This window comes from Acipenser ruthenus, chromosome 1, assembly GCF_902713425.1.
Source record: "Acipenser ruthenus chromosome 1, fAciRut3.2 maternal haplotype, whole genome shotgun sequence".
Classification (NCBI taxonomy): Eukaryota; Metazoa; Chordata; class Actinopteri; order Acipenseriformes; family Acipenseridae; genus Acipenser; species Acipenser ruthenus.
In genome coordinates, this window is record NC_081189.1 from 104,524,621 (window position 1) to 104,551,044 (window position 26,424).

Consider the following 26,424-nt stretch of genomic DNA (forward strand, 5'->3'; position numbering starts at 1 on the left):
CATAAATCTCTCCCGTTTTCTCAGATCAGAAAGCAGCAGTACAATGAGGTGTAAAATCACATACTGTACACTGTGATTAAAGAGTAAGTAGCGGGCTTCCAAAAAACATAGCGTTACATGTCCCCACATGTTGCTACAACTGTTGAAATAACATACCTGTCATTTTTCATTAAGTGCTCTGGCTTTTCTGTTCCTTACCACATCATGGATCGTTATTACTGTGTTACCTGTTTGAGAATGTGGGCATTAATCTGTCTCATTCGTGTACTTCCTTTATTCTCTAGTAGAAGCAGGAGGAGGCTATACAGGAGGATGTAAGATAAAATAATCTCCTACAGTGATTTGTTCATGTACTGGCTTACAGATTTCCACACAGACAACAGTTACATCAAGAATAATCACAGAGATTCGGTTATTCAAAGTTTAATGAATCATTAGTACTTTTTCGGTTTATTAATCCTTAAACGGCTCGAGCGATCTCAGATCCACAGCAACCTAGCATGAAGACATTCCGGGCAGTCTGGTGGCTTTGCAATATGGTTACAACACCCACCTCTGGGCAGTCCAAGGCACCCAATTACACTAATGCATACACTATAACATTATCTCCAACGATGATAATAGTAATAGTAATAATAATAATAATAATAATAATAATAATAGTAATAGTCTTTAACCTAATAACACCATGCTTCAGTATAGGTGAGATATAATACCCAAAATTATGCTTACCCCCTTAGAGAAGTAGGCCTATATCTTGAAATATAAATCAGGACAAAGAAAGGACAAGTCATCCGAACAAGAGGTTCCGAGTACAACAAACAGCAGTCAGCTTTGCAAAGTGGCCTTCAAAGGATGGATCCGTTAAACCTGTGTTAACAAACTCAACTGATGAATAAAATGTAGTTTATGCCTTTCTTTTATAGAATTTTTTCTCTCGCTTCGTGTGTCAGAAGGCTTAATTAAGCCTAAACATCTGGTTCGTTAGACAGCCTTATCTGTAAAATTAATTCTTTTTAATAAAATAATTATATACAATACCATGCTGGCTTTTCTTCTAATACAATTATATGTGATGTTTTCTCCAAAACTAATAATTGTATCTTCCTGTACCATGAAACTCCTCTCACTTTAAGGTAAGAATATAGAAGCGAGGGACCCTTAAGTTAAAGCAACTGTTCTGTCAGTAAGTTTTGCCTCGGTTGTTAAAACATAGTTTCTTGTTGATAAGCTTATGTCAGGGTGAAACTCTCCATCTTGAGCTAGAGGTAGTCGGTTACAGGCACATTCAGGGGACCCTATAGGGTTATCTAATTATGTTGGCATTTTGAGTATGTCTTAAGCTAACACAGAGTTTTTTGGCAATAATATTTATACTTGTAGCTTTTGAACCTATCCTAAACTAGTACAGAGCTTTACAATAATATTCTTGCCTTTCAATGGTCTCTGAACCATAGTACCCACTGATTTCCCACCCCCCACCCCCCACCCCCCAAATCTCAGTCCTCTCAGCAAGGCTGGAAACCTTTGTCTGGCTCTGCTTTGAAAGGCTCCTTTGAAAGCAATCGCAGGGTCAGGAATCCAGCGCTGTGCATCGCAAGTGTGGGTTACAGTCTCACATACTTCATACCTGCAGAATACTTGAACTCTGGTAACAGTTTTCCTATCTTTGCATTCTAGTTTCTATTTGATGTGCTACATCACATCCCATACATTCAGTTCTCTTCATGTTGTCTTTTTATAACATTCAAATGAAAAAAAAGGATAATCCTTGTCATTATGGACACATTGAAACATTATTCCACAGTGCTTTACCAGATGTGATCAGGCGGGACATGGTTTAGGTTCTGCTAGTGGCAGCCCAGTTCTACACCTCCTGACATCTGGGTGTATGCAAATATGTCATCATTTTCAGGGAAAGTTTCCCACGGTGGGTAATAGTCCTGCACTGATAATATACAGTCAACCTCGGTTAACTCGACACCTTCACTTCATTCGACAGTCTTAGTCCTGAATTTTCTACATATAAAGCATATGCATCCTGCATCTTGTAATTTTTTATTTCGACACCATGCTTTACTTGTAACTCAGCACTTATTACTGGTACCAAAGGGATAAAAACTATTAAAGACTAGTGGGTCAATCTGTGTCAAATCAACCAAAATCCAGGAATATCCCCACCTCAAGATTTAGATTTTGCTTATATTTTGTGTAGTGGAAGATACAGGTCGGGTATGAAACCAGGCCAAATATTTAAGCTCAGTGATGATTTGCTGAGATACACCCTCTTTTGTGGGGGTGGGTGGAGTGATTTTGAGGATCTAAAAATGATATTTAGAATGTCGGTAGCCCTATGAATGCTTCTGATAGCCACGTAGGTCTTCTGTAGAGTTCATGCAAAATAAGTACCACCTCTTTAGTATTTCTGTGTTGCTGGGGGCCTTAAAATTGAAAAAATGGGTTCTTGTAAAGTTCTGAAACAAGCATTCATGGGTTATAGATGAGAGTTTGAAGAACTTGTGGTGAAATAATTGACTTGGTAATCTGTTCAATAAGTATCTGTCCAGGTGGGGCACTATATAAAGACTTTAATCAGACGACAGCAAGTCACAATCCATCACAAGACTCATTCAGAAACATGAAAAAGAAAAATAACTACCCCCCCCCCCCACACACACACACACAAAAGGGGGGTGGTGTACCTCTGCAAATCTTCATCATTGAGCTTAAATATGTGGCCTTGTTTCATACCTGACCTGTATCTTCCATTACACAAAATATGAGCAAAATCTAAATCTTGAAATGGGAAGCTCTGGTTGAGTTGACACGGATAACTCAACACTGTCGTTTCATGTGACTGACCTCAGACTGGAATCGGATCGTTCTTTCGTTCATTCATTCATTCTCAACTACCAAGTGCAGCTGCTTACAGTGTCAGTTCACAGTGAGTGAGAAGCGGAACATTTGTTTGCATTCAATTGGCTTCAAAGCTCGGGTTATTCAGGATACAAGCTTGTCGGCAGAACTTTCAAAGCATGTGTTTTTGCATGCAAAATAATTGACGTTTTGATTTCTGTGTGAAATTGTAAGTCTATTATTTTTTTTGTTCACCAAGTTAATTCTGTGTAATGGTACATTCGTTAACTTTTGCTATTTAAGCTGTCAAATTAGACAGTACAAGCCAATACCTAAAAGTATAGTCAACAGTTTGTGGTTGGATTGTTTTTGTAAAAATAATGCTGAAGTTATTTTATGCATTCTTATTTCAATCAAACATGAGTTGTACCGAGTTTGTACAGTACTGTATACTGTAATTTATTAATTTACTGCAGTTCTTTCAACTGTTTTCATAGGGATTTAACTAAAAGTAAACTTGTAAATGCTGTAAACGTGTGAGTTCTGTTACTTATATGTATGTTAACACCATGGCCCATGTGCACCTATGGTTAATTGAGGTTGACCTATAGTTTTAGTTCATGCATTTCAATTTGATCACAGAGGGCAATTTTGTTAGGTATCCCTTTCATCCAAAATATCTGAGTGCGCCAGCATTCACTATTTTTCATACTGGACGTTTCCCAGACCCCCTGAGAAATGAAGTTCGTTCTATCGATGGGATATATACGTTAGCAACATAAGCCTTCCATTCAAAAGGAGCCAGCACCGTATACAAAAGAGAAGGGGTTTGAGGATCACTTGTCAATCAATCAATCAATCTTTATTTTATATAGCGCCTCATAGTGGACCACCATCACAAAGCACTTTACAAAAAAAAAAAAAAAAAAAAAAAAAAAGTTATTTAAATAACAGAGATCAGGCTTAAATAGTTTTGGAGAGAAAGGGAGATTGGAGATAGGTCAGTAATTAGTGTGGAGTAGTGGTTAGGACACTGGACTCCTGACCGAAGGGATGTGGGTCCAATCCCAAGTGGGGGACACTGCTGCTGTACCCTTGAGCAAGGTACTTTACCTAGATTGCTCCAGTAAAAACCCAACTGTATAAATGGGTAATTGTATGTAAAACTAATGTGTAAAAAATAATGTAATTGTATGTAAAAAATAATGTGATATCTTGTAACAATTGTAGGTCGCCCTGGATAAGGGCGTCTGCTAAGAAATAATAATAATAATAATAATTAGATAAGTCGGGTCGATGGAGAGTTTTTTGAGTACCGGCGTAACTCGGGCAAACTTGAGGGTAGCAGGAACCGAGCCTGAATCCAGGGACAGGTTGAGAGTGTACATAATGGAAGGAGCAGGATCAGAAGCACAGAGACAGACAAGATTAGTCAGCAAGGGGTACAGGGGGCATGTGCCAGTAGTTGATTTCAACAGTAGGCCCGAGACATCAGTAATGGAGAGATGAGAGAAGGCGGAGAGAGCAGGAGGGGTAACCGGGGGCGAGTCAAGGTGGTCAAGTAGTAAACTGGGTTTGTGGTGGGAGAGCGTAGAATAGATGTTGTCAATTTTGTTTCCGAAAGAAAGAGGAGAAATCATGACAGGTAAGAGAGGAGGATGAACGGGAGTTGGATCTGTCGGTGGCTGGATGTAGGATTTGGTCGATGGTCTTAAAGAGAACATTGAGATCTACTTCACCCTGGCAGCAGCGAGCGCACGCCTGTAGCTCACGAGATGGTGGGTCCAGATCTCTCTGTGAACCGTTAGTTCAGACAACCTCCACTTGCGCTCAAGCTTGCGGCAGGCAGACTTAAGCAATCGGACGTTGCACAAAGCGCAACGCAAGAGAGCGCCACTGCATTCAATGTTAATTTGTTTTAATGTTTTTTATACGATGTACTGCTCAAGGAAAAGCTTTAGTTAACATGTTTTCTTTTGAAATGCTTTTATATCAATTAGCATTACAGTTCCCCTTTTAAGTATGTTATGACACAGATTCTACTGTATACACGATTGGTTATTGTGCCCTGTTTTCCAATGCTCCCCCAAGCGGCTGAGCGCAATTATCTAGTCAGGTTTTGTCTGCCATACGCCAAGTTGCCAGAAGGTGTTTGTAGAGAAGAAACAGACAGGGAAATCGCAGGCGTTGTGGCTGATTTTCTTTCATATAGGTAATGAATGCATATAACATTTTCTTTAGTGTGTGTTTTGTTGTGTTTTGTTTATTGTAAGCTTTTTATATTCACCGAAAGCAGACAACAAATGACAAAACCTGGCTGTTTGTTTTGGCTGTGCTCTCCTAACTAGATTCCTTTTTTATTCGTAATGAGCCTCTGGTTAAATTGATTTGTTACCTCTGGTTTCTTTCAAACAAAACCCAATACGATCCCACAATCCCCCCCCCAGACCTTTGATGCACAGCAAGAATTTTCGAGGCTGGCCAGGTTTGTGGGTGAAAAAGCACTGAAACGCTCTTCTGATTTCGGTGGCTAACCGTGACCCGCCAAAGCCTGTAACACCAGGCAGTGAAAACGAGGCATTGGATGTAACCTTGTGTGGATAGGAGTGGGTTACAGTAAACGTGGAACAGGTGTATCATGATCTTCTTATAAGTGGAAAGTCCTTGCATTGTGGAGATGACTTTTCAACTCAGGAGGGCAACATAATTAAACATTCATCAAATCAATTTGTTTCCTGAGCTGATAACCTTTTTGTGGAATGTCAGGAAAGTAATGGATCCCATCAAAAGTTTCCTGCCTGTTACCCTTGACTTTTCAGAACAAAGTTTGGAGGCTTCTCTCTTTATTCAGAATCTGTCTCCCTCAGCTTGATTAATGAAGGTAAATGACTGTGGTGAAAGTTATTATAGATGACAAGAATTCTGTGGAGTTGTAGATTTGGCCTGAGATCGGTTCTTTGTTTACCAGAGCATGCTTGATTAGCATTGCTTTGAGGTATGGATTGACATTAAATCTTTTGTCTCTAATTTAGGTTTATGTATGGCACTGTCCTAAAGCACATTAATCCTCAAAGACTTACCATCTGTTTTCTTCAATTTGGTTATGGCAGTATTGTAGACTACCTTAGGCATATCATTATGCAGCAGCACCAACATGTTTCTGTTTCATCAATAGTGTGTTGGAGGAATTTGTCTTCAGGATTTTAATAAATGTCGGAGTAAAAAGGTTTGTTTCGTATTGTACAAACGAAAAAAAAATTCTACACTCGGAGAATGCAAAACGATTCAAGATATTACAGGCTTGATGTTACTGTTCTGTTTTAGAATTCCTGTTTATAGATGTTTTTGTTTTTAATGAAGGTGTTGCTAAAACTCCCTGCCACTCACTGGAGAGCAGCTCAGAAAGCCATCATTACGCTGAAAGTTGTGTTTTTTCTGGGGCCCACGAATCCAGTCCTCGGGGTCTGGAACCCTTCTGGTCTTTGTTACACCAGTACCCATTTGTATTCTTTACATTCTGAAGTGTGCTCCAGGTGAACGCTTCAGAACATCAGTAAACCAAGAGCAAGATTCAGGCAGGATATAAATCGCTTCTTCACAGAGGACTGCCACCCAGTTCACAAGTGCTTTAGAGAGAGAAGAGACACTATCTGCACGATATCAAAACACACAACACATTCACATATCACATAGGAAGGGCTCAGATCATTGAAGTTTAACATTCAGTTGTCTTGCCCTGATAACAAAATAGTAAATAACTAAATAAATAAAGGAACAAAACAAGTTACCAGCCCGTACTGGATTATGATACATGTTCACTTCAACAAGGAATTACACAAGAACGGCAGTCTGTTTGCAGTGAAGAAAAAACATAAATCAACCAACCCAGGCCTTCAGGACAAATCGAGTTGTTTTTCCTTAACATTTCAAACTGACTACATAGAGTTAGTTTCTGACTAAAAAGAGTTAGTTTCTGCCACATCCCTTCAGACCATGACGGCTTGCAGACATCCATTCTACTTTTCATAGTCCGAGGAATGTAGGACTGAAATAGCCGTATGAAATGCAGAGAGTTATAATTCAGTTTGAAAGTTTTTAATTGTATCCGGGTTTGGTAATCTCCGACAATACGCAACAATGTGTAGTTCACACAGTAAATAACAACAGGGTTACAGTCCCAAATAATAAACATGATTATCCGTCCCACAATATACTAACATGTTCACCAGTCCTGGGTGCATGCACAAGTGCTCGTGGTGGGTGATGCAGTTTATTTCGTGACAGTGGTGAAGTGCAGTTCCGGCTTTGTGCTGGCCCAAGGCGACAGCTCCGGAATCGTGTTAGTTGTCTGGTGATTCACAAACAAGACATTTACTAACAGACAGAACAAAACAAACAAAAACACTCACGATATTGGTCACAATCCTTTTGGGGTCTCTCACTGTCCTTCTAGGTTTAAAAAACACAAACCAAGCGAAGGAGTAGATTGTGATTCTCTGTCCCCTTTTATGCTATCACGCATGACCCCTTGGTAAATGAGTGCAGCTGTCTCTACTGTCTGCAGCTGCTACATCGTTTCCCTTTCGGGTCAATACATTTCTGCAACGGAGTCTCGCCTTCTTCCAGACTGACTGACTTCCCGGCCCAGGGAAAGAACTGTCAGGCCAGCCCATCCAAAGAACTGTACTTTCTCTGCTTAGCGCCCTCACAGGTCAGGAGGGAGATTTACAACCAAAACTCATTGTATTTCTGTCACACCGTATCATCATCTAATGGTTCCCTTGTACAGGTTGCACTATCCACTGTGCATGTAATGTCCCTATTGATCTCCACTTATTCTGTACTGCCTCACTGTGCATGCTTGATTGGTCTCTGCCATGGAATTGATTCTTCTACTGGAAGTTCAGGTACGTCATTGCATTGTGTTATCACTAAGGTACTGTGTCCTGATGAGACAGATTTAAGCAAGACTGAACATTGTATAGAGATTAAAACAAATTATAGAACACACTCTTACAGCCCAGTTTGCAACTCCATACATTAGTAACATGCATCCCCTTGACACATCTGTAAACTCAATTAGAGCTATCAGTATGACAATTATGTTTAACAGTATGTACAGAACATTATAGAATAAGAATTGGCAATGAATAGTATAATGAGCATATAAAAAGTGATATTTAAAACCTAGACCTAGGTGCAGCGTTCCCTCTAAAACTAAAACATGCATTTTTTGCAATAACTGGCAACAGCCTTCACACTCTGTTTACTAACTTTCTCAAGTTATACAAATCAACCTTAAATCGAGACTCCAACATCTCGAGGTAAGCCTATCATTTTGAAAGCATTCTTAAAAAGCATTAACATAAGCATAGTTGCATCTGTCTTGCAGCTGATTCTCTGATTTCACTCTGTAAATGCACGTCACATTCGTGCAGAGCTCGCTTCTGCACCAGTGAATCTACTGGTACAGTTTTACAGGCATGCAGTGTAATTGCAAGAGTAGCCAATCACCTTCGGGATAACGTTTTTTTAATTGTAGACATGAAATACACTTAAAAATAAAAATCAAGAATTCAGCATGGAACACACTGCCCAATGCGACCATCGCATCTCAATGGCCGATTTTAAATCGCTGGAAGGGACGCACAATTTGTAACTTTTTTTTTTTCTGATGTTTGACCTGCCCTGAATGCATAAAGTACAGCAGCATTGGGGCAAATCAATGACAATATGCAAAAACATAAGGCTATGACACAATTGTGGCTACAAGGTGATTGATCGTGAAAACCACATATGACTGGAGACATGCATACATTCTCTATTAAAAAAAAAAGAAAAATAGTAATAATATATATATATATATATATATATATATATATATATATATATATATATATATATATATATATATAATACATACACACACTGCTGTGCAAAAGTCTTAGACATTTTGTTTTTCTACTCTGATACATTGAGCATCAACAATTTACTCAAAGCCCCCACTAGTGTTTTCTACTATTAGAACAACCTTGACTTGCATAAAGAAGGAAAACATTGAGCGAAATAGCTAGCATCACTCGATTTTCAAGGTGTGATATTCGAAGCATAATCAACAAGTACAGAGAAACCTCCTCTGTAATTGACAAACCCAGAACTGGAAGACCCCAAAAGCTGTCTAACAAGGATGAGCAATACTTGAAGATAATATCCTTAAGGAAAAGAAAGAAGACAAGCATTGAATTGACAACAGAACTGGCAGAAGGCACAGGTGTCGTTGTCCATCAAATCAACAGTACGAAGGTCACTCTTAAAATCAGGACTTGAAGGATGTGTTGTAGTAAGAGTACTAGTGTGGGTATGAGTATCTGTGGCAGGGTGAAAGCCCTGCCAGTGTGTGTGTGTGTTGGTTGTTGCGGAATATTGGGGTGGCAGGGAGGGGGTCGCATTTTTCCCTGTCAAAACACATGGGAATGTGGCTGGAGCCAACAAGTTAAAAAGAAAAGTAATTTGACTCAAGCCACTGGTGTATAAAATAGGTGTTCACGGGTGATGATGAGAATTCAGGTCGTGTTTGTGATGTTCGTAATTTAAATACAGTATTGTTGGTGTTTAGGGGAGTTCACAGCCATGTTTTAATGGAAATGGCTGCTCAGCCTGAAACCACACGGTGTTGTAGATAAAGTGTTCATCTTGTTTTGTTTGAACCTTTTCTTTGGCCACTGTGCCTATTTGTTTGTTCCTGTGTTTTGTTTTGTTTTGTTTTGTTTGTTTTATTATTTATAGTTGAAGTGCGCAGAAGCTTTCATGTCTCCGAGTCTCCTTCCTGGTAGAAACAGCCTTGCCAGTGACGCTACCCTGTCACAGTATCACATGCAACCTTTTTGGATGTCTTAGGAAATGCATTGCAGTTTAAATCGGGCCGTCTGATTTCTGAAGTGCCTAAAATTAACTTGTGTTTGACCTATTTGAATTGTGCTTTTTCTGTTGAATTTATTTATTTATTTATTTATTTATTTATTTATTTATTTGTAGAAAAAGCAGAGGAAGAAATAAACTTCAAAGAACAGGAAGAGAAGGCTAAGGCTGGAGACTCAAAGGCCCAGGCTGCGGTAAGACCTGTCTTATTTTCTTTGTTCTTTTAACTCTTGATACTTATGTATTTTAAACCTAATGTCTTATCACAGAGTTTATTTGCATTTAAATCCGGTTTTATTTTACTTGAAAGACCCCATTGATGTACGATTAACGACCATGTGCTTTTTAAAACTGTTCTTTTGACTGCAGACACCCGTTTCCTGGTGCAGTTAATGAGATCATATTGCAGTCTTGCTGAATCATTTTTGCTGTGTTGAGAGACATGTTGGGTTTGTAAAATGAAAAAAAAAAATAAATATTGTAGTTACCCGAATCCATAATATGTTACAGAAGCTAGACCAGCAGCGAGCTCAGTCTGACCCAGAAATGTACGGTTTGTGAGACTTGTTTTGGCGTTTGGTATTTGGACTCTGGTCTTTCTGGAAGAAATTCCTGGCTGCAAAACATTACTCATCTGCCAAGGCTGAACAAGTGTAAGTGCTTCAGACAGCGACTGTAATGGCTACTTCAGCGGATACGACTTGTTAACTGTGTGCTTTAACAAAAGTGTTTCAAATGATAGAATTGCTCCTCTCTGATTTATTCCTGTATTAAAGTGTGCACACACTGTGTCAGAAATGGTTAGAGCCAGACTAAGAAAAACTGCTGCTGTTATAACTTAAATGCATATTATTGTTTGCTGTATTTCCTTCATGTTACAGAAGATTGCTATTTAGGGCAAGCCAGCTCATTTTCTAAAATGCATTTTGCTATAAGGCAGTAGGGCCTACTTGAGCAACCAGTAAACATTTTGTTAACCCTCTGTCAATTTGTGAAGCCTAATAGCTACTGTTCCTACAACTCATACCAAAATAAAATACCAGCAATAATACCAAGACATCTATTTTCTTATTGTACAATATAGAAAAAAAAGCATGTTAACATGTTCTAATATGAATTTCTGGATGTATTTCTACATTCTCTACAGTAAGTACCCCCTTAAACCAAAGAAACAAGAAATACTTCCTCTATTTGTTTGGAAAAAGCACTGTGATTTTTATCATACATATTTGTTTGGAAATATCAGTGTCAAAAACTGCACTGAAAAAGAAGCAGGAAACTCTAGTGGTTTGAACTAAAGATTAGGAGCTAGGAGATCATGTGTTCCATTCCCAGTCGCTGATAATTCTCTGTCACATTTCAACTGACAAAGCCAAGGGATAACCACAAGGGCCATTTTGGTCCAGGTCTTTGGTCCAACCAAATTGTAGATTTGTTTTATTTACCTATTAAACCTTCATCCATGTTCTAAGGTTGTTCATTACTCAACCGAATGAGTTGGGTCTAGGCTGAAAAATAGAACCAGTAGGAAATACTTGTTTTTGTTTTATTATTGCAGAAATTTACAAGGTAGGTACATCAGAGGGCTTGTGTGAGGTTTAGCAGGTGTTTCTTCTGTTCATGTAGTGCACGTTTCGGAGAGGTGTGTTATAGTATGGTGCTGTATGCAACCAGAGTAGTCGGTTCCTGCTGTTAGTATGTTTTATTTTGTTTTTATTGTCACAGGTTGGCAAGTGTTACTTGAAGTTAGCTGAGCAGCAGGATGAGGAGTTGAACAACTGCAATGCTGTGAGCTGGCTGCTTCTCGCAGCAAAGCAAGGCCGGCGAGAGGCTGTTAAACTGTTAAAAAGATGCTTTGTGGAAAGAAAAGGTTTGTGGGCACTGAAAAAAAAAACACAAATGGCTTTACAATCGAGACATGATCTGCTTAAGAAGCTTTTCCTAGTATACGTTGGTGTTCAGCTGAATTGAAACATTTAACCACATTAACAGTTTAAACAGTAAACAACCATTTAAAAGGTTTAAATATGTAATCTAGTAGATTTGCAGCCTATTTACTACAACCTGTAAGTACTATGTATGGAAAGTGTTGATACTATTGACTGTCAGCACGTACATAGAGCGAACTCTGATTTGTCATTTAAATAGAAAACACGGTGCTTGCAAGCTGTAGTGTTTGTGCTTTGTTTAAAAAATGCATGCATCTGCTATTGTATTACTGTTCTTAGGCATCACCACCGAGAATGAAGAGGAAGTAAAGAAGCTGTGTTCAGAGTCTGAGTTTGAACGCACTGTGAGGAAAGCAGCGCTGGTCATGTACTGGAGATTGAACCCCCAGAGGAAAAAGAAGGTAGCCGTGTCTGAAATGCTGGAAAACGTTGAGCAAGTCAGTGTTGATGGTACGTGTGCGTGTGAGTCACATGCCGACTGTAAAAATATAAATATGTAAATTAGCAGAATCTATTAGACTGTGATTGCAATTTAGTACCTTTAGCCAGATATTTGTGTGTATAGATCTAATGTCATGCAGTCCCCAGACATTGCGTCTCAGGGACTGGGGGACCTGCAATTACTGCTAACTGTAAAGTAATTACTGCAGTGTTTAAGACAGTCTGTAGTGGAGTGTACTACATACAGATTATGTAGCGTCATCTAGTGGATGAATGGATAAAAGATTGTAATAGTGAAAGTAAAAAATTTCTTTCATTTCATGCATAATGTTATTGTTTAGAACTGTATAGTTGCTTTTTAATGCACTAAGGCTTCAAAAATGTTTTCATATTTCACTTCATAATTTGAAATTCAAACATATCATACAAAAGATCTTGGATAACTGTTTTTATTTCTAGATATCCACATTTCCTAAGCTGTAATCATAGCAGCCTGAATTTGAGCATATTACATTGAAAGGGTGAGGGATTGGATTGAATAGATACCACTGTGTTTAGATGGAAGATATTGGGGGACTGAAATCTAAAGGAGAGAAATTAGCTACTTTTGTAGGATGGCATTGCCACTAAAGGGAGTGTCGTCTTGTGCAGACGGTGTCGATGGAGCCTCTAAACCAGGGCCTCTACCTGCATCTCTGCAGAAGCAGAGAAGAGTCCTGGAGCGGCTGGTTAGTAGTGAACGTAAGTATTTTTACATTTCATGTGTGTGGTGTTTTGGTTTTTTTTGGCTCTCATGTCATTGCCCTTGGAATTGCAAACATCCCCACATCTACTAACTTAAATGTATAGGATTTGCAAAAGAGGCATATACAAGCAACACCTGTACATTTAGGGGCGCACATCCTGCCAAATCTAGAGTTGCACAGCAAGCTGATCCCATGCATGTTCTCTCGGTTTGTTACCTTTCCATTTTCCTTTCTGTAAGGGATCCGTAGATCATGGTATGCAGTTAAAATGTTTATATTGTGATCTCGGCAGTAAGAAAGAAATGCATTTGTTGTTTGATATATTTCAGCTAGCAAGTATGTTGCTGTAGATGATTTTGTTGAAATTACAAAAAAATATGCGAAGGGCATTATCCCGTCGAACCTATTCACAAGCAGCGATGACGAAGACGACGAACTTGCGGGGAAGAATCCAGAAGACCTGCCCCTAAGGCAGAAGGTATGATCAGTTTTACAAGATAATGCACTGCTTCGTGTTCACTAGCAACAGCTTTTCTTCCCAAAAATAGTGTTCTTTAATACAAAAACTGCTTTATGTTCATGATCTTTGTGGAAACTTTAAAACACTAACAATATGTGTCAAATATGTGTCGTCATAAGGCCTACATACCAAGCAGGGCTCCAGACAAACTTTTTGCCTTAGGAGCCAATGGGTTCTAGGCCAAGAATTGTGGGTGCCAAATCCAATTGTTGGGCGCCACTTTTAAGAGCAAGTTAATTGCGTCCATATTCAACTGCTTAAAATACAAGAAAAACACGAATGCTACAAAAACAGAAATGTAATGTTTGTACTAATTGGTTTGTTGCCTCATTGTTCATCTATGCTTCCTGACACTGACTTGCTCTGCCTTGCCTGTCCTCCATGTGATCTGCTGTTCTGACACTGCTCCTGTCCTCAGAGTGATCTGCTGTTCTCTAACACTGCCCCTGTCCTCCGTGTGATCTGCTGTTCTGACACTGCCCCTGTCCTCCGTGTGATTTGCTGTTCTTTAACACTGCCCTTGTCCTCCGTGTGATCTGCTGTTCTCTAACACTGCCCCTGTCCTCCATGTGATCTGCTGTTCTCTAACACTGCCTGTCCTCCGTGTGATCTGCTGTTCTGGCACTGCCCCTGTCCTCCGTGTGATCTGCTGTTCTGACACTGCCCCTGTCCTCCGTGTGATCTGCTGTTCTGACACTGCCCCTGTCCTCCGTGTGATCTGCTGTTCTGACACTGCCCCTGTCCTCCGTGTGATCTGCTGTTCTGACATTGCCCCTGCCCTCCGTGTGATCTGCTGTTCTGACACTGCCCCTGTCCTCCGTGCGATCTGCTGTTCTGACACTGCCCCTGTCCTCCGTGTGATCTGCTGTTCTGACATTGCCCCTGCCCTCCGTGTGATCTGCTGTTCTGACACTGCCCCTGTCCTCCGTGCGATCTGCTGTTCTCTAACACTGCCCCTGTCCGCCGTGTGATCTGCTGTTCTGACACTGCCCCTGTCCTCCGTGTGATCTGCTGTTCTGACACTGCCCCTGTCCTCCGTGTGATCTGCTGTTCTGACACTGCCCCTGTCCTCCGTGTGATCTGCTGTGATCTGGCTAAGAGAACACCCCTCGGAAGCAAGCAAATTGTTGTCTAAGATAGAGTTGACCACCGGACACAATATGCCAAGGCCAATCATGATGTGAATCAATAAATACAAATGTATGTATTACTTATGTCATGACGCATGTGCATCAACATATGAAATGAACAGAATAAATAAGAGAAAAGCAGTAGGCAAGCATATGTTAATAAACAATATTAATAAACTGACAAACTAAAGTTAAAAAACTAACTGACCAGCTAAATTAACAAAGCACCCCTACGCATGTTAAAAATGCATCAGCAGCTCAAACAGTAATTCTGAATACGAGAATTCCTTTGAACAGAATGGTTATTAACATAGCACCCCTACACATGTTAAATGCAGCAGCAGCTCTAGATTACTCTTGCGATGAGAAGTCAATTTTGAAAAGATTGAATAAACTATTTGAATTTGAGTTTGATGATGAGTTATCAGGTTACAAAACAGTACTGTATCAGTTTTGAATTTGTTAGCAACAACTCACTATCGATGCCAAAAAGGTGTTTTTAAGGGAAGTTCCAGTTCCTTCAGATGCAGCATTTACAATGGGAAAATTCCATTTCACTCACAAGATAATTCCCTGAACTGAGGTGTAGAGACTACTGTACTACTAAAAATATGGGTAAAAAAATTCCTTTCAGATGGTAAATTACAAACAAAAATACAAACCCGTGCAGGCAGAAAATGTCTGACAAAATAAGACTTATTAGAACGTCTCTTTATAAAGTAAATCATCTACCTAAGTATTTATCGATAAGCAATCAATGACAGGTAATTTTATATATAAATACCGGCAAACATAACACATTCTAAATAATATTACTAATGTCATGGCATATTAGTAAGGCATATGTGAGCAAGAACATAAATAAAATAACAGATTCAAAACTAATAGTCCTACTTTCCATGTCTACAGTGAAAATAAACTCTAAATCAGGATCCTCGCCCCCACTGGAGTAATCACAATCACTCCCATTCTCCAAAACTAACTGGATTGCACCCTGTGCATTTACCTTAGATCTCTGTTTTCACTCGTAACTACAATCTCATCTGGGTTCAAAGTTCATCGAGCCTTCCCTTCAGACCATGTGGCTTTTTAGCCTATTGGTACACACAGGTCACATTTCAGCGCCTTTTTAAATGATGCACTTGGAAAACCAAACAGGCAGTGCTGTGAAAGGGTGGGGCCCAAAATATTCAGGACTGACCTTGAAAGGGTTAAAAGGAGTGCACTGGCATCATAGTGCATCATGCTTATTGTAAATACACTATATATATATATATATATATATATATATATATATATATATATATATATATATATATATATATATATATATATATATATATACATACAGTACTGTGCAAAAGTTTTAGGCAGGTGTGAAAAAATGCTGTAAAGTAAGAATGCTTTCAAAAATAGACATGTTAATAGATTATATTTATCAATTAACTAAATGCAAAGTGAGTGAACAGAAGAAAAATCTAAATCAAATCCATATTTGGTGTGACCACCCTTTGCCTTCAAAACAGCATCAGTTCTTCTAGGTACACTTGCACAAAGTCAGGGATTTTGTAGGCATATAGTCAGGTGTATGATTAAACAATTATACCAAACAGGTGCTAATGATCATCAATTCAATATGTAGGTTGAAACACAATCATTAACTGAAACAGAAACAGCTGTGTAAACAGCCAAACTCAGCTAACAAGGTGAGGTTGCTGAAGACAGTTTACTGTCAAAAGTTATACACCATGGCAAGACTGAGCACAGCAACAAGACACAAGGTAGTTATACTGCATCAGCAAGGTCTCTCCCAGGCAGAAATTTCAAGGCAGACAGGGGTTTCCAGATGTGCTGTCCAAGCTCTTTTGAAGAAGCACAAAGAAACGGGCAACGTTGAGGACCGTAGACGCAGTGGTCGGCCAAGGAAACTTACTGCAGCAGATGAAAGACACATCATGCTTACTTCCCTTCGCAATCGGAAGATGTCCAGCAGTGCCATCAGCTCAGAATTGGCAGAAAACAGTGGGACCCTGGTACACCCATCTACTGTCCGGAGAAGTCTGGTCAGAAGTGGCCTTCATGGAAGACTTGTGGCCAAAAAGCCATACCTCCGACGTGGAAACAAGGCCAAGCGACTCAACTATGCACGAAAACACAGGAACTGGGGTGCAGAAAAATGGCAGCAGGTGCTCTGGACTGATGAGTCAAAATTTGAAATATTTGGCTGTAGCAGAAGGCAGTTTGTTCGCCGAAGGGCTGGAGAGCGGTACACGAATGAGTGTCTGCAGGCAACAGTGAAGCATGGTGGAGGTTCCTTGCAAGTTTGGGGCTGCATTTCTTCAAATGGAGTTGGGGATTTGGTCAGAATTAATGGTCTCCTCAATGCTGAGAAGTACAGGCAGATACTTATCCATCATGCAATACCATCAGGGAGGCATCTGATTGGCCCCAAATTTATTCTGCAGCATGACAACGACCCCAAACATACAGCGAAAGTCATTAAGAACTATCTTCAGTGTAAAGAAGAACAAGGAGTCCTGGAAGTGATGGTATGGCCCCCACAGAGCCCTGATCTCAACATCATCGAGTCTGTCTGGGATTACATGAAGAGAGAGAAGCAACTGAGGCTGCCTAAATCCACAGAAGAACTTTGGTTAGTTCTCCAAGATGTTTGGGCTAACCTGCCTGTCGAGTTCCTTCAAAAACTGTGTGCAAGTGTACCTAGAAGAATTGATGCTGTTTTGAAGGCAAAGGGTGGTCACACCAAATATTGATTTGATGTAGCTTTTTCTTCTGTTCACTCACTTTGCATTTTGTTAATTTGATAAATATAAACTATTAACATGTCTATTTTTGAAAGTATTCTTACTTTACAGCATTTTTTCACACCTGCCTAAAACTTTTGCACAGTACTGTGTGTGTGTGTATATATATATATATATATATATATATATATATATATATTTTAAAGTGGTAGATTGTACTTTTGGTGTTCTCGCTAGTCTCTTTAAAAGCTAGCGAGAGGCAGTATTTTGGTGTTACAGGTGCCAATGATGCCCAACCCAAAACCCACATTTTAGTCACAGTCTGGAGCTCTGCCAAGGTTGTTAAATGAAGTATGTGCAGACATTGATATATTTCATAAAATTTGTCTTCACTTATTGTTAAATTTGTATTTAATATTCCTTAATACATGAAATGGCAATTTAAATGACTTACCTCTGCTCCTAACATTACTTTTTTTTTTTTTTTTTTGTAGATTGTAAAATATCCACTTCATGCCATAATGGAGGCGAAAGAGCATCTTATTGACATAGCCTCCAAAGCTGGCATGCACTGGCTGAGTACCATCATACCCACCCATCACATCAACGCGTTGATTTTCTTTTTTATCATCAGCAATTTAACCATCGACTTTTTCGCCTTTGTTATCCCTCTGGTCATCTTCTACCTGTCCTTCATTTCCATGCTAATCTGCACTCTGAAGGTCTTCCAGAACAGCAAGGCCTGGGATAACTTCAGAACGCTGACTGATTTACTGATCCGTTTCGAACCCAACCTCGACGTTGAGCAGGCTGAGACCAACTTTGGCTGGAACCATTTGGAACCGTACTTCCATTTCATGCTTTCGGTCTTCTTTGTGATATTTTCTTTCCCCATTTCCAGCAAAGAATGGATCCCATGCTCTGAGCTTGCCACCATCGCCATCTTTTTCACACTCGCAAGTTATATGAGTCTTAGCTCTTTCGTGGAAACCTACACGAGAAGAGCTCTGCTGATCGAAGTGGCCTCCTCTGTATGTGCCATGATGAGTGATCTTCCAGAAAGCTGGGCTTTCCTCCGGTTCTTTGGAAAAACCTTTGTGTCAGTTCCTTTGGGCAATTTCATTATTCTAAACCTGAGCATCCCGTGCATGCTTTACATGTACCTTTTCTATCTGTTCTTCAGAATGGCCCAGTTAAGGCAATTTAAAGGCACTTATTGTTTCCTGGTTCCCTATATGGTGTGCTTCATGTGGTGTGAGTTTTCTGTGGTGCTGCTGCAGAATTCCACCGGCATTGGCCTCATCCGCACCTCCGTTGGGTATTTCCTCTTCCTGTTTGCTTTGCCAATCCTAACGCTGGGGATTGCCACCATGTTCGTTATCCAGTTTATTAAATGGTTTATCTCTCTGGAGTTTATCAAGATCGTTGTGACCTTGGTTCTGTGTGCCATTCCCATTTTCCTCCGTATGTGGACGAAGACCAGCATTTCCGTGGTAGACATGGTCAAATCCCTGACCAGAAGCTCTATCGTTAAACTTATTTTGGTGTGGATCTCTGCTATCATGCTGTTCTGTTGGATCTACGTGTACAGGTCTGAAGGGATGAAGGTATACAACTCAACCTTGACCTGGCAACAATACGGTTTCCTGTGCGGGCCACGTGCTTGGAAGGACGCCAACATGGCACGCACTCAGATCCTGTGCAGCCATCTGGAGGGTCACAGAGTTACCTGGACTGGGAGGTTTAAGTATGTGCGAGTTACAGAGATCGAGAACAGTGCAGAGTCTGCCATCAACCTGCTGCCCCTGATCATTGGAGATTGGATGAGATGCTTGTACGGTGAAAGCTATCCAACTTGTGACCCCCAGAATGTCACACTAGAGGAGGATGAGCTCTGTCGACTCAAGTTCCTTACAAAACACGAGTGCCACCTCAAAAGATTTGATCGCTACAAATTTGAAATAACTGTGGGCATGCCCTATAAAAATAAGACTATGGAGGAGGATGACGCCACCAAAGACATAGTCCTGAAGGCCAGCAATGAGTTTAAGAGAGTGCTGCTGACTCTGGGACAAGGGAGCCTTGTGGAGTTCAGCACTATCCTCGAGGGTTGGCTTGGCAGTAAATGGCCGGTGTTTGAACTCAAAGCCATCCGTTGCTTGAACTGCATGTCCACACTGGTTCCAGTTGGCAGGCAGTTCAAAATAGAGTACAACTGGAGGAGCACAGTGAAGACTGCATTCAAATTTGCGTTTGATTTCTTCTTTGATCCTTTCTTATCTGCAAAAGCATAGTATAATGGTAATGTATGCAGATTAAGGTACTACAGTGAGTTATTTCAACACCTATATATTTCAAACTACTTTATATATAAGTATGGCATGGTTTTGCAACTTTACATGGAGTTCATACTTTTTATTATCATTTACAAGTTGAGTATGTTAACAGTGTCTAGTGTGGGACATCAGATTATTAAAGTAGTTATCAGTTGCTGTATTTGGAATCAAGCTATAGTATAGATAAATTTAGAGAAAGGGAGAGCACATTCTTTAATGATATAAAATGTTCTTAAATACGCACAATATTACTCGCATTGTTATAGCTTTGAAACTGCACTTATTAAAGAGACACTCTTTAGTTTTAATTACTACTGTTTTCTACCAGTGATGTGAAAGAGTTTACCATGCAGTACTGCAAAACTGTATTTACTGTTGTTATATATATATATATATATATATATATATATATATATATATATATATATATATATATATAAACGGTTGGAGCTTCTTGGTGAAAGACTTTCTAAAAGACAAGGCGACAGAGAACTTTAACTTCCTGTTGTCACAGATGTAAAATGCACACTATAATGTTGTCCTTTCACAGCTTGATATTATAGACCTATATAGTAAATGGTGCACAATGGTGAAGATTTATGGAATAACAGATAAAACCTAGTGGTTAGTAGTAATTTCCCCCTAGGTGTATAAGTAGATGTGGCGTGCATACCAAAGTTTAAGAACTAAAGTGTAGGACATAATTTGTGTGCTGCATGCAGATATTATATAAATAAAGATTTATACTGGGCTAGCTATATTAATATTTACAGTACTATAATATATTTTTTTGTGTGAGGACATCAAAAGACATGAAGCTATACATTAAAAATAGTGTATCCTTTTTCTGAAAGAGCTGCTAAAACGAACATGACACACGAGTAATTCGGACCTGCATGTTTCTCAGCAACTACTTAATGTACTTAGACATTCACGCGTTGCGCTTATAAAAGAACATGCGTGGACCTTGTTTTCAGCTTTATGTATCTAAAATTACTTTACTCTGCCAAAGTGCAGTAAATGTCAGCTTTGCTAAAATAACACTAAGGTGGTGAATAACTAGCAAGTAACTGTTGCCTTGAGCACCATCCAAAATACTAATATGTATTTCTAAAGGATGCTAATACAGTATTGTTTGCCACAATAAAAAGTGGATCTCTGGGATTGATAATTAATCATTCTGAAATTGAACTTGCTCAGTTGTAATGGTAACATTTTCATACGTATGTTCCCATCAAGAAAAGTAGCACACATAAAATGTGATCGGTGTAAAGGGGTAGTGCAAGAAAGTAAGGCTTGCAAAGTGAGGTTTTAAGATAATATTGCTATAGGTTGTTGTACACTGTTGTTGTTGTTGTTGTTGCTGTTGTACACTGTGTTTTTATTTTTATTATTATCATTTATAATAGGCAGTGCAATGTAAAATAAAGGTAGCCCTTTTGATTTGTCATCATGGGAAAAAATAGGCCCAGGTAATGCATTCAAAGACTTCACAATTCATCATGTACATCTTCAAGATCCTGTTTCCACTTCTACTTGTTTTTTTGAAGTACTTGGGATGGGGGTGGGTGTACTAGTGTATGGATTGATCTAGATACAGTAAGTGGGATTCAGTTGTATGTTTAATGATCACTTTTTGCAATGCTGAAGTGCCTTTTCTTTTTTACTGCCTTATACCGTAGGTGAATTAATGCTAAACTTGCCTTATGATGTGCTTTTATTGACCTTGCTGTTTCTCACCACTGTGACTAATAAATATGTGTATCCATGAACTGGTTGTGTTTTTATTCAACAACTGACTTTGTTATTTTGGAGGTGTGCTACCACAGTTTTTGTACATTCTCTTGTTTGCCTGTGTGTTTGTTACTATGAAAGCTTGTGAGGCTTAGGTAGAACACAGTGTTGGAATCATCTGAAAGTATGTGTGTGTGTAGCTTCACAATGCTGAGGGAACAAAACAGGCCACCTTACACAAAAAGACCAGCTAATAAATAGATCTATGAACATTCTCTTGAAGAGCACATGTGTGTGCATTGTTATCTTCGGTAAGCTCCCATCCAGTTGAAATCCCCTATTCTTACCCGAGTGACTGTTGGTAGAGGTAGAGGGGTGTTGTCGAGGCCACTGAAGGCAGACTGCACTCTGACCTTCACCACTCTTACCTATTCATCACTGTTGTCTTTCACTTGTTAATCTCTGATAGTCTTGGAGTCCTTAAGGCTGAGGAATTAAATGTAATGGTTCAAGGACGTAATGAAAACTAAATAACAAGAAGGTTAATTACATTTTTATTTATTTATTCGTTTTTTGTTATGTACTTTTAGAGAGAGTAGGTGCTTATTAACCGTTTGCAAGTAAAAGTTGGGGGTAATATGAATAAGGGCGGACAGTAAAGACTGGGCGCTATATCAAGCATATGTGGAACTACATAAAATGTAATACACATGGCAAAAAAAGGAGTGTGGCAACCGGCAAGTTCATTTCTGCAAATATTGCTATGGGATTCCATTAAAAACTTTCATTAAAAAAAAAAAAAAATGATTTTTTTTTTTCATTTTACATTTATAATCTATTTAGCCACTCATAATAATTGTATTTGTATTGAACATTTTCAGAATGATACACGGAGAAAGGTTTTACAGTCATGCTAGCTGTGGTTCATTAAATAGTTCTTCAGTTTCATACAGTGCATCCGTTTTACAAAGCAGACCCGAAATAAATTAATCACTGAGAACAAGGTTGCTGTTTGTTACTTGTTTCCATTTTGGAGATTTCATGTTTTTATTTTAAAGAATAGACTTGCATGTAGTAAGGCAGAATTACAATTTCAAATGTAATGTTCTGTATAGGGCAGGGTAAACAACAATCCCTGTTCACACCACTTGGTGGCACTCAAATCTTAAATGGTTAAATCAACGTGTCAATTAAAATGGATGCTGTGGGTTTTTTTTTTTTCTTTTTATAGATAAAACAGCGTGGGGGTGGAGGTTGGTGCTGGAACATAGAATGTACAATGTCTCAACATTAACGCATTCCATGAGCCAGTACCAACATTGTATGCATGTATAATTCATAGTAAACATCCATTTAAAAGGACGGACGGTTAAGGAGGATACAGAGGGAAACTGTAAGTCATATTGAACATGTAAAGCCAGAGGTCACATGTGTCGGATTGTTGTATTGCTCTGCTGCGGTGATGAATTTTTTTTAATTTTTTTTTTCCCCCAAAGAATCTGTGTAAAGTGGTGAAGACACTATACTTTTATAGGTTTTAGGAATTAATATGTGAACAGCCATACTGTAGACAAGATTCTAATGGTTTTATTAACAAGAGAATCTCATTCTGAATTTTTTTTTTGTAATCAATTATTTTCTTGTACCTAATTTTAAATGTTGCCTCACCACTATAACTGACTAACTGATCATGAGACTGAAGAATCCCTGATGTCAAATTCATACAAAAAGAGAAATCTAAAGGTTGGACTACAAATATTAATACAATAGTCTTACTAAAGATAGGATGTTGGTTCTTTCCATGATACAACAGTTACTGTAGATGTGCTTCAAATATCAGTAGGCCTCTGTGGCGGGGTACCCCGCCCCTTTGTGTCTTTTAGTGTTTTATGTGTTTGCTGGTGGTTGTTGTGGTTGTTTGTTTGTGTGTGTGTGTATAGATAGATAAATATATAAATGCTGGTGCACGGTGTATAAATGGGGCATGTATATTTGTATTTAGGCACGGGGAGTGCACAAAGTAGTTCATGTGCAGACTATGCCGAGATTCAGTTGAGTGATTGATTAGCAATCGAGTCTTGGTACAGCTGCATAAGTCAGTGTTTCACACATGAGGTTGGGTGTTTGCAGTGGAGAGAGAGGAGAAGAATTGAAATCTGAAGAAATAAACAATTGCTACTCGTGCTGGAAGGACCACACGGTACTTGTTTAGGGTTTGTCCACTGTTTGTTTTGGCCAGTCTTTTGTGTTTTGTTAAATCTTTTATTTTCAATAAACTGGCGCAACAGTGCATTCACTCACCAAACCGTGTCCTGTCTCTTCCGGGTCTGATGTCACCACCCGAGCTCCGTGACATCCTCAAAAAAGTGATTGGAATATCCTGCAATGTACCTTTTTAAAACCCACTGTTCATTTCAAAAGCAACAGTACAAACGGGCATATTTAATCGCATTTCACACCCAGATACAAAAGAAGACTAGAGTCAGTTAACATCATATACATTATGATGTTAACTGACTCTAGACATTATGTATGCTTGCACATTTCAGACATCCATTGAAACTTTTAAAGGCAGACTTGTTGTCTTAAGATAAGAAACAGCCACATCAAACATATACCCAAGAAATGCATTTTACAGCTGTTGATAAAGATTAGATTTCAATGTATTGGTGATTAATAGATTATATGTGTTGCACAGAGGTCTCTGTCTTACAGTACCTATAGTAAGTGTTCACCCTCCTTGGACGTTTTCACAGTTGGTTGTGTTACAACCTATAATCTTGATGCATTTAAATGTGATTTTTTTTCCTTTGATTTACACAACCTACTCAACACTTTCAATGTGTGAAGAAATTTTGGGGGGGAAACAAATCAATTAAAAATAAAAACCTGAAAAGTCTTCATTAGGTAAGTACTCACCCCCTTTGCTATGACACTACTAAATAAACTCAGGTGCAACCAATTGCCTTCAGAATTCACACAATAAGTTAAATGGAGTCCATCTGTGTGCAATAAAAGTGGTTCACGTGATTTCCGATTAAATACACGTATCTCTGTAAGGTCCCACAGTTGGACAGTGGATTCAAAGCAAAGTTACTACCATGACGACCAAGGAGCTTTCAAAACAACTCCGGGATAAAGTTGTGGAAAGGTACCGATCGGGAGGGGTATAAAAAGATTTCAAAGGCATTGAATATCCCTTGGAGCACAATCAAGTCAATCATTAAGAAGTGGAAGGTATATGGCAGCACCCAGAATCTGCTTAGAGCAGGCCGTCCTCCCAAACTGAGCAGCCGGGTAAGAAGGGCATTGGTCAGAGAAACCAGCAAGAGGCCAATGACAACTCTGAAAGACCTACAGCGTTCCATGGCTGAGATGGAAGAAACTGTCCATGTGTCAACAATAGCTCAGGTACTCCACACATCTGGCCTGTATGGAAGAGTGGCAAGAAGGAAGACATTTCTGAAAAAAGCCCATGTAAAATCCCGCTTGGAATTTACAAAAAGGCATGTGGGAGACTGAAAAGATGTGGCAAAAGATTCTGTGGTCCGATTAAACAAAAATTGAACTATTTGGCCCAAATGCAAAGCGTTATGTCTGGCGCAAACCCAGGTAACACCATCCCTACTGGGAAGCATGGTGGTGGCAGCAACATGCTATGGGGATGCTTTTCATCGGCAGGGACTGGGAAGCTTGTCAGGGTAGAGGGCAAAATGGATGGAGCTAAATACAAGCAAATCCTTGAGGAAAATCTGCTTCAGTCTGAAAAAGACCTAAGACTGGGACGGAGATTTACCTTTCAGCAGGACAATGACCCCAAGCACACAGCCAAAGCGACACTGGAGTGGCTTAAAAACAAGAAAGTGAATGTCCTAGAGTGGCCCAGTCAAAGCCCGGACTGGAATCTGATTGAGAATCTGTGGCAAGACTTGAAGATTGCTGTCCACCAATGATCCCCATCTAACTTGACAGAGCTTGAACAATTTTGCCAAGAAGAATGGGTGAATATTGCATGATCCAGATGTGCAAACCTGACTTACCCCAAAAGACTCACAGCTGTAATTGCTGCCAAAGGTGGTTCTACCAAGTATTGACTCAGGGGGGTGAATACTTATCTCACCAAGACATTTCAGTTTTTTTTATTTTTCATTAATTGTTGTTTCACAATAAAAATTATCTTGCCTCTTCAAAGTGTTGGGTAGGTTGTGTAAATCAAAGGACAAAAAATCCTATTTAAATGCATCAAGATTTCAGGTTGTAACACACAAACTGGTTGCACCAAAGCCTACAGAACTTTACCTATATGGTAACAATATCCTGGGAGACAGTCAGCATGGTTTTAGGAAAGGGAGATCGTGTCTAACTAACCTACTTGACTTTTTTGAGGATGCAACATTGAAAATGGATCATTGCAAAGCATACAACATGGTTTATTTAGATTTCCAGAAAGCTTTTGACAAAGTCCCGCATAAAAGATTAATTCTCAAACTGAACGCAGTAGGGATTCAAGGAATGCATGCACATGGATTAGGGAGTGGTTAACATGTAGAAAACAGAAACTACTGATTAGAGGAGAGACCTCAAAATGGAGCGAGGTAACCAGTGGTGTACCACAGGGATCAGTATTAGGTCCTTTGCTATTCCTAATCTACATTAATGATTTAGATTCTGGTATAGTAAGCAAACTTGGTAAATTTGCAGACGACACAAAAATAGGAGTGGCGGCAAACTGTTGTAGCAGCAAAGGTCATTCAAAATGATCTAGACAGCATTCAGAACTGGGCAGACACATGGCAAATGAAATTTAATAGAGAAAAGTGTAAAGTATTGCATGCAGGCAATAAAAATGTGCATTATAAATATCATATGGGACATAGTGAAATTGAAGAAGGGAACTATGAAAAAGACCTAGGAGTTTATGTTGACTCAGAAATGTCTTCATCTAGACAATGTGGGGAAGCTATAAAAAAGGCCAACAAGATGCTCGGATATATTGTGAGGTGTTGAATTTAAATCAAGGGAAGTAATG

The 26,424-nt window shown here is 39.3% G+C and overlaps 1 protein-coding gene across 2 annotated transcripts in view; it reads left to right on the plus strand.

The window, feature by feature from the left end:
• Nucleotides 1-21,433, plus strand: part of LOC117421108 (wolframin-like) — a 26,369-nt gene extending 4,936 nt beyond the window's left edge. For both annotated transcript variants that reach the window (XM_034035049.3, XM_034035050.3), the window contains exons 3-8: nucleotides 9,892-9,968; nucleotides 11,500-11,644; nucleotides 12,003-12,173; nucleotides 12,816-12,905; nucleotides 13,240-13,388; nucleotides 17,820-21,433. In XM_034035049.3, the coding sequence (XP_033890940.2) occupies nucleotides 9,892-9,968; nucleotides 11,500-11,644; nucleotides 12,003-12,173; nucleotides 12,816-12,905; nucleotides 13,240-13,388; nucleotides 17,820-19,619 (2,432 nt within the window). In that variant the 3' untranslated portion in view covers nucleotides 19,620-21,433. The remainder of the gene's footprint in view (nucleotides 1-9,891; nucleotides 9,969-11,499; nucleotides 11,645-12,002; nucleotides 12,174-12,815; nucleotides 12,906-13,239; nucleotides 13,389-17,819) is intronic.
• The last annotated feature ends 4,991 nt before the right edge of the window (nucleotides 21,434-26,424 follow it).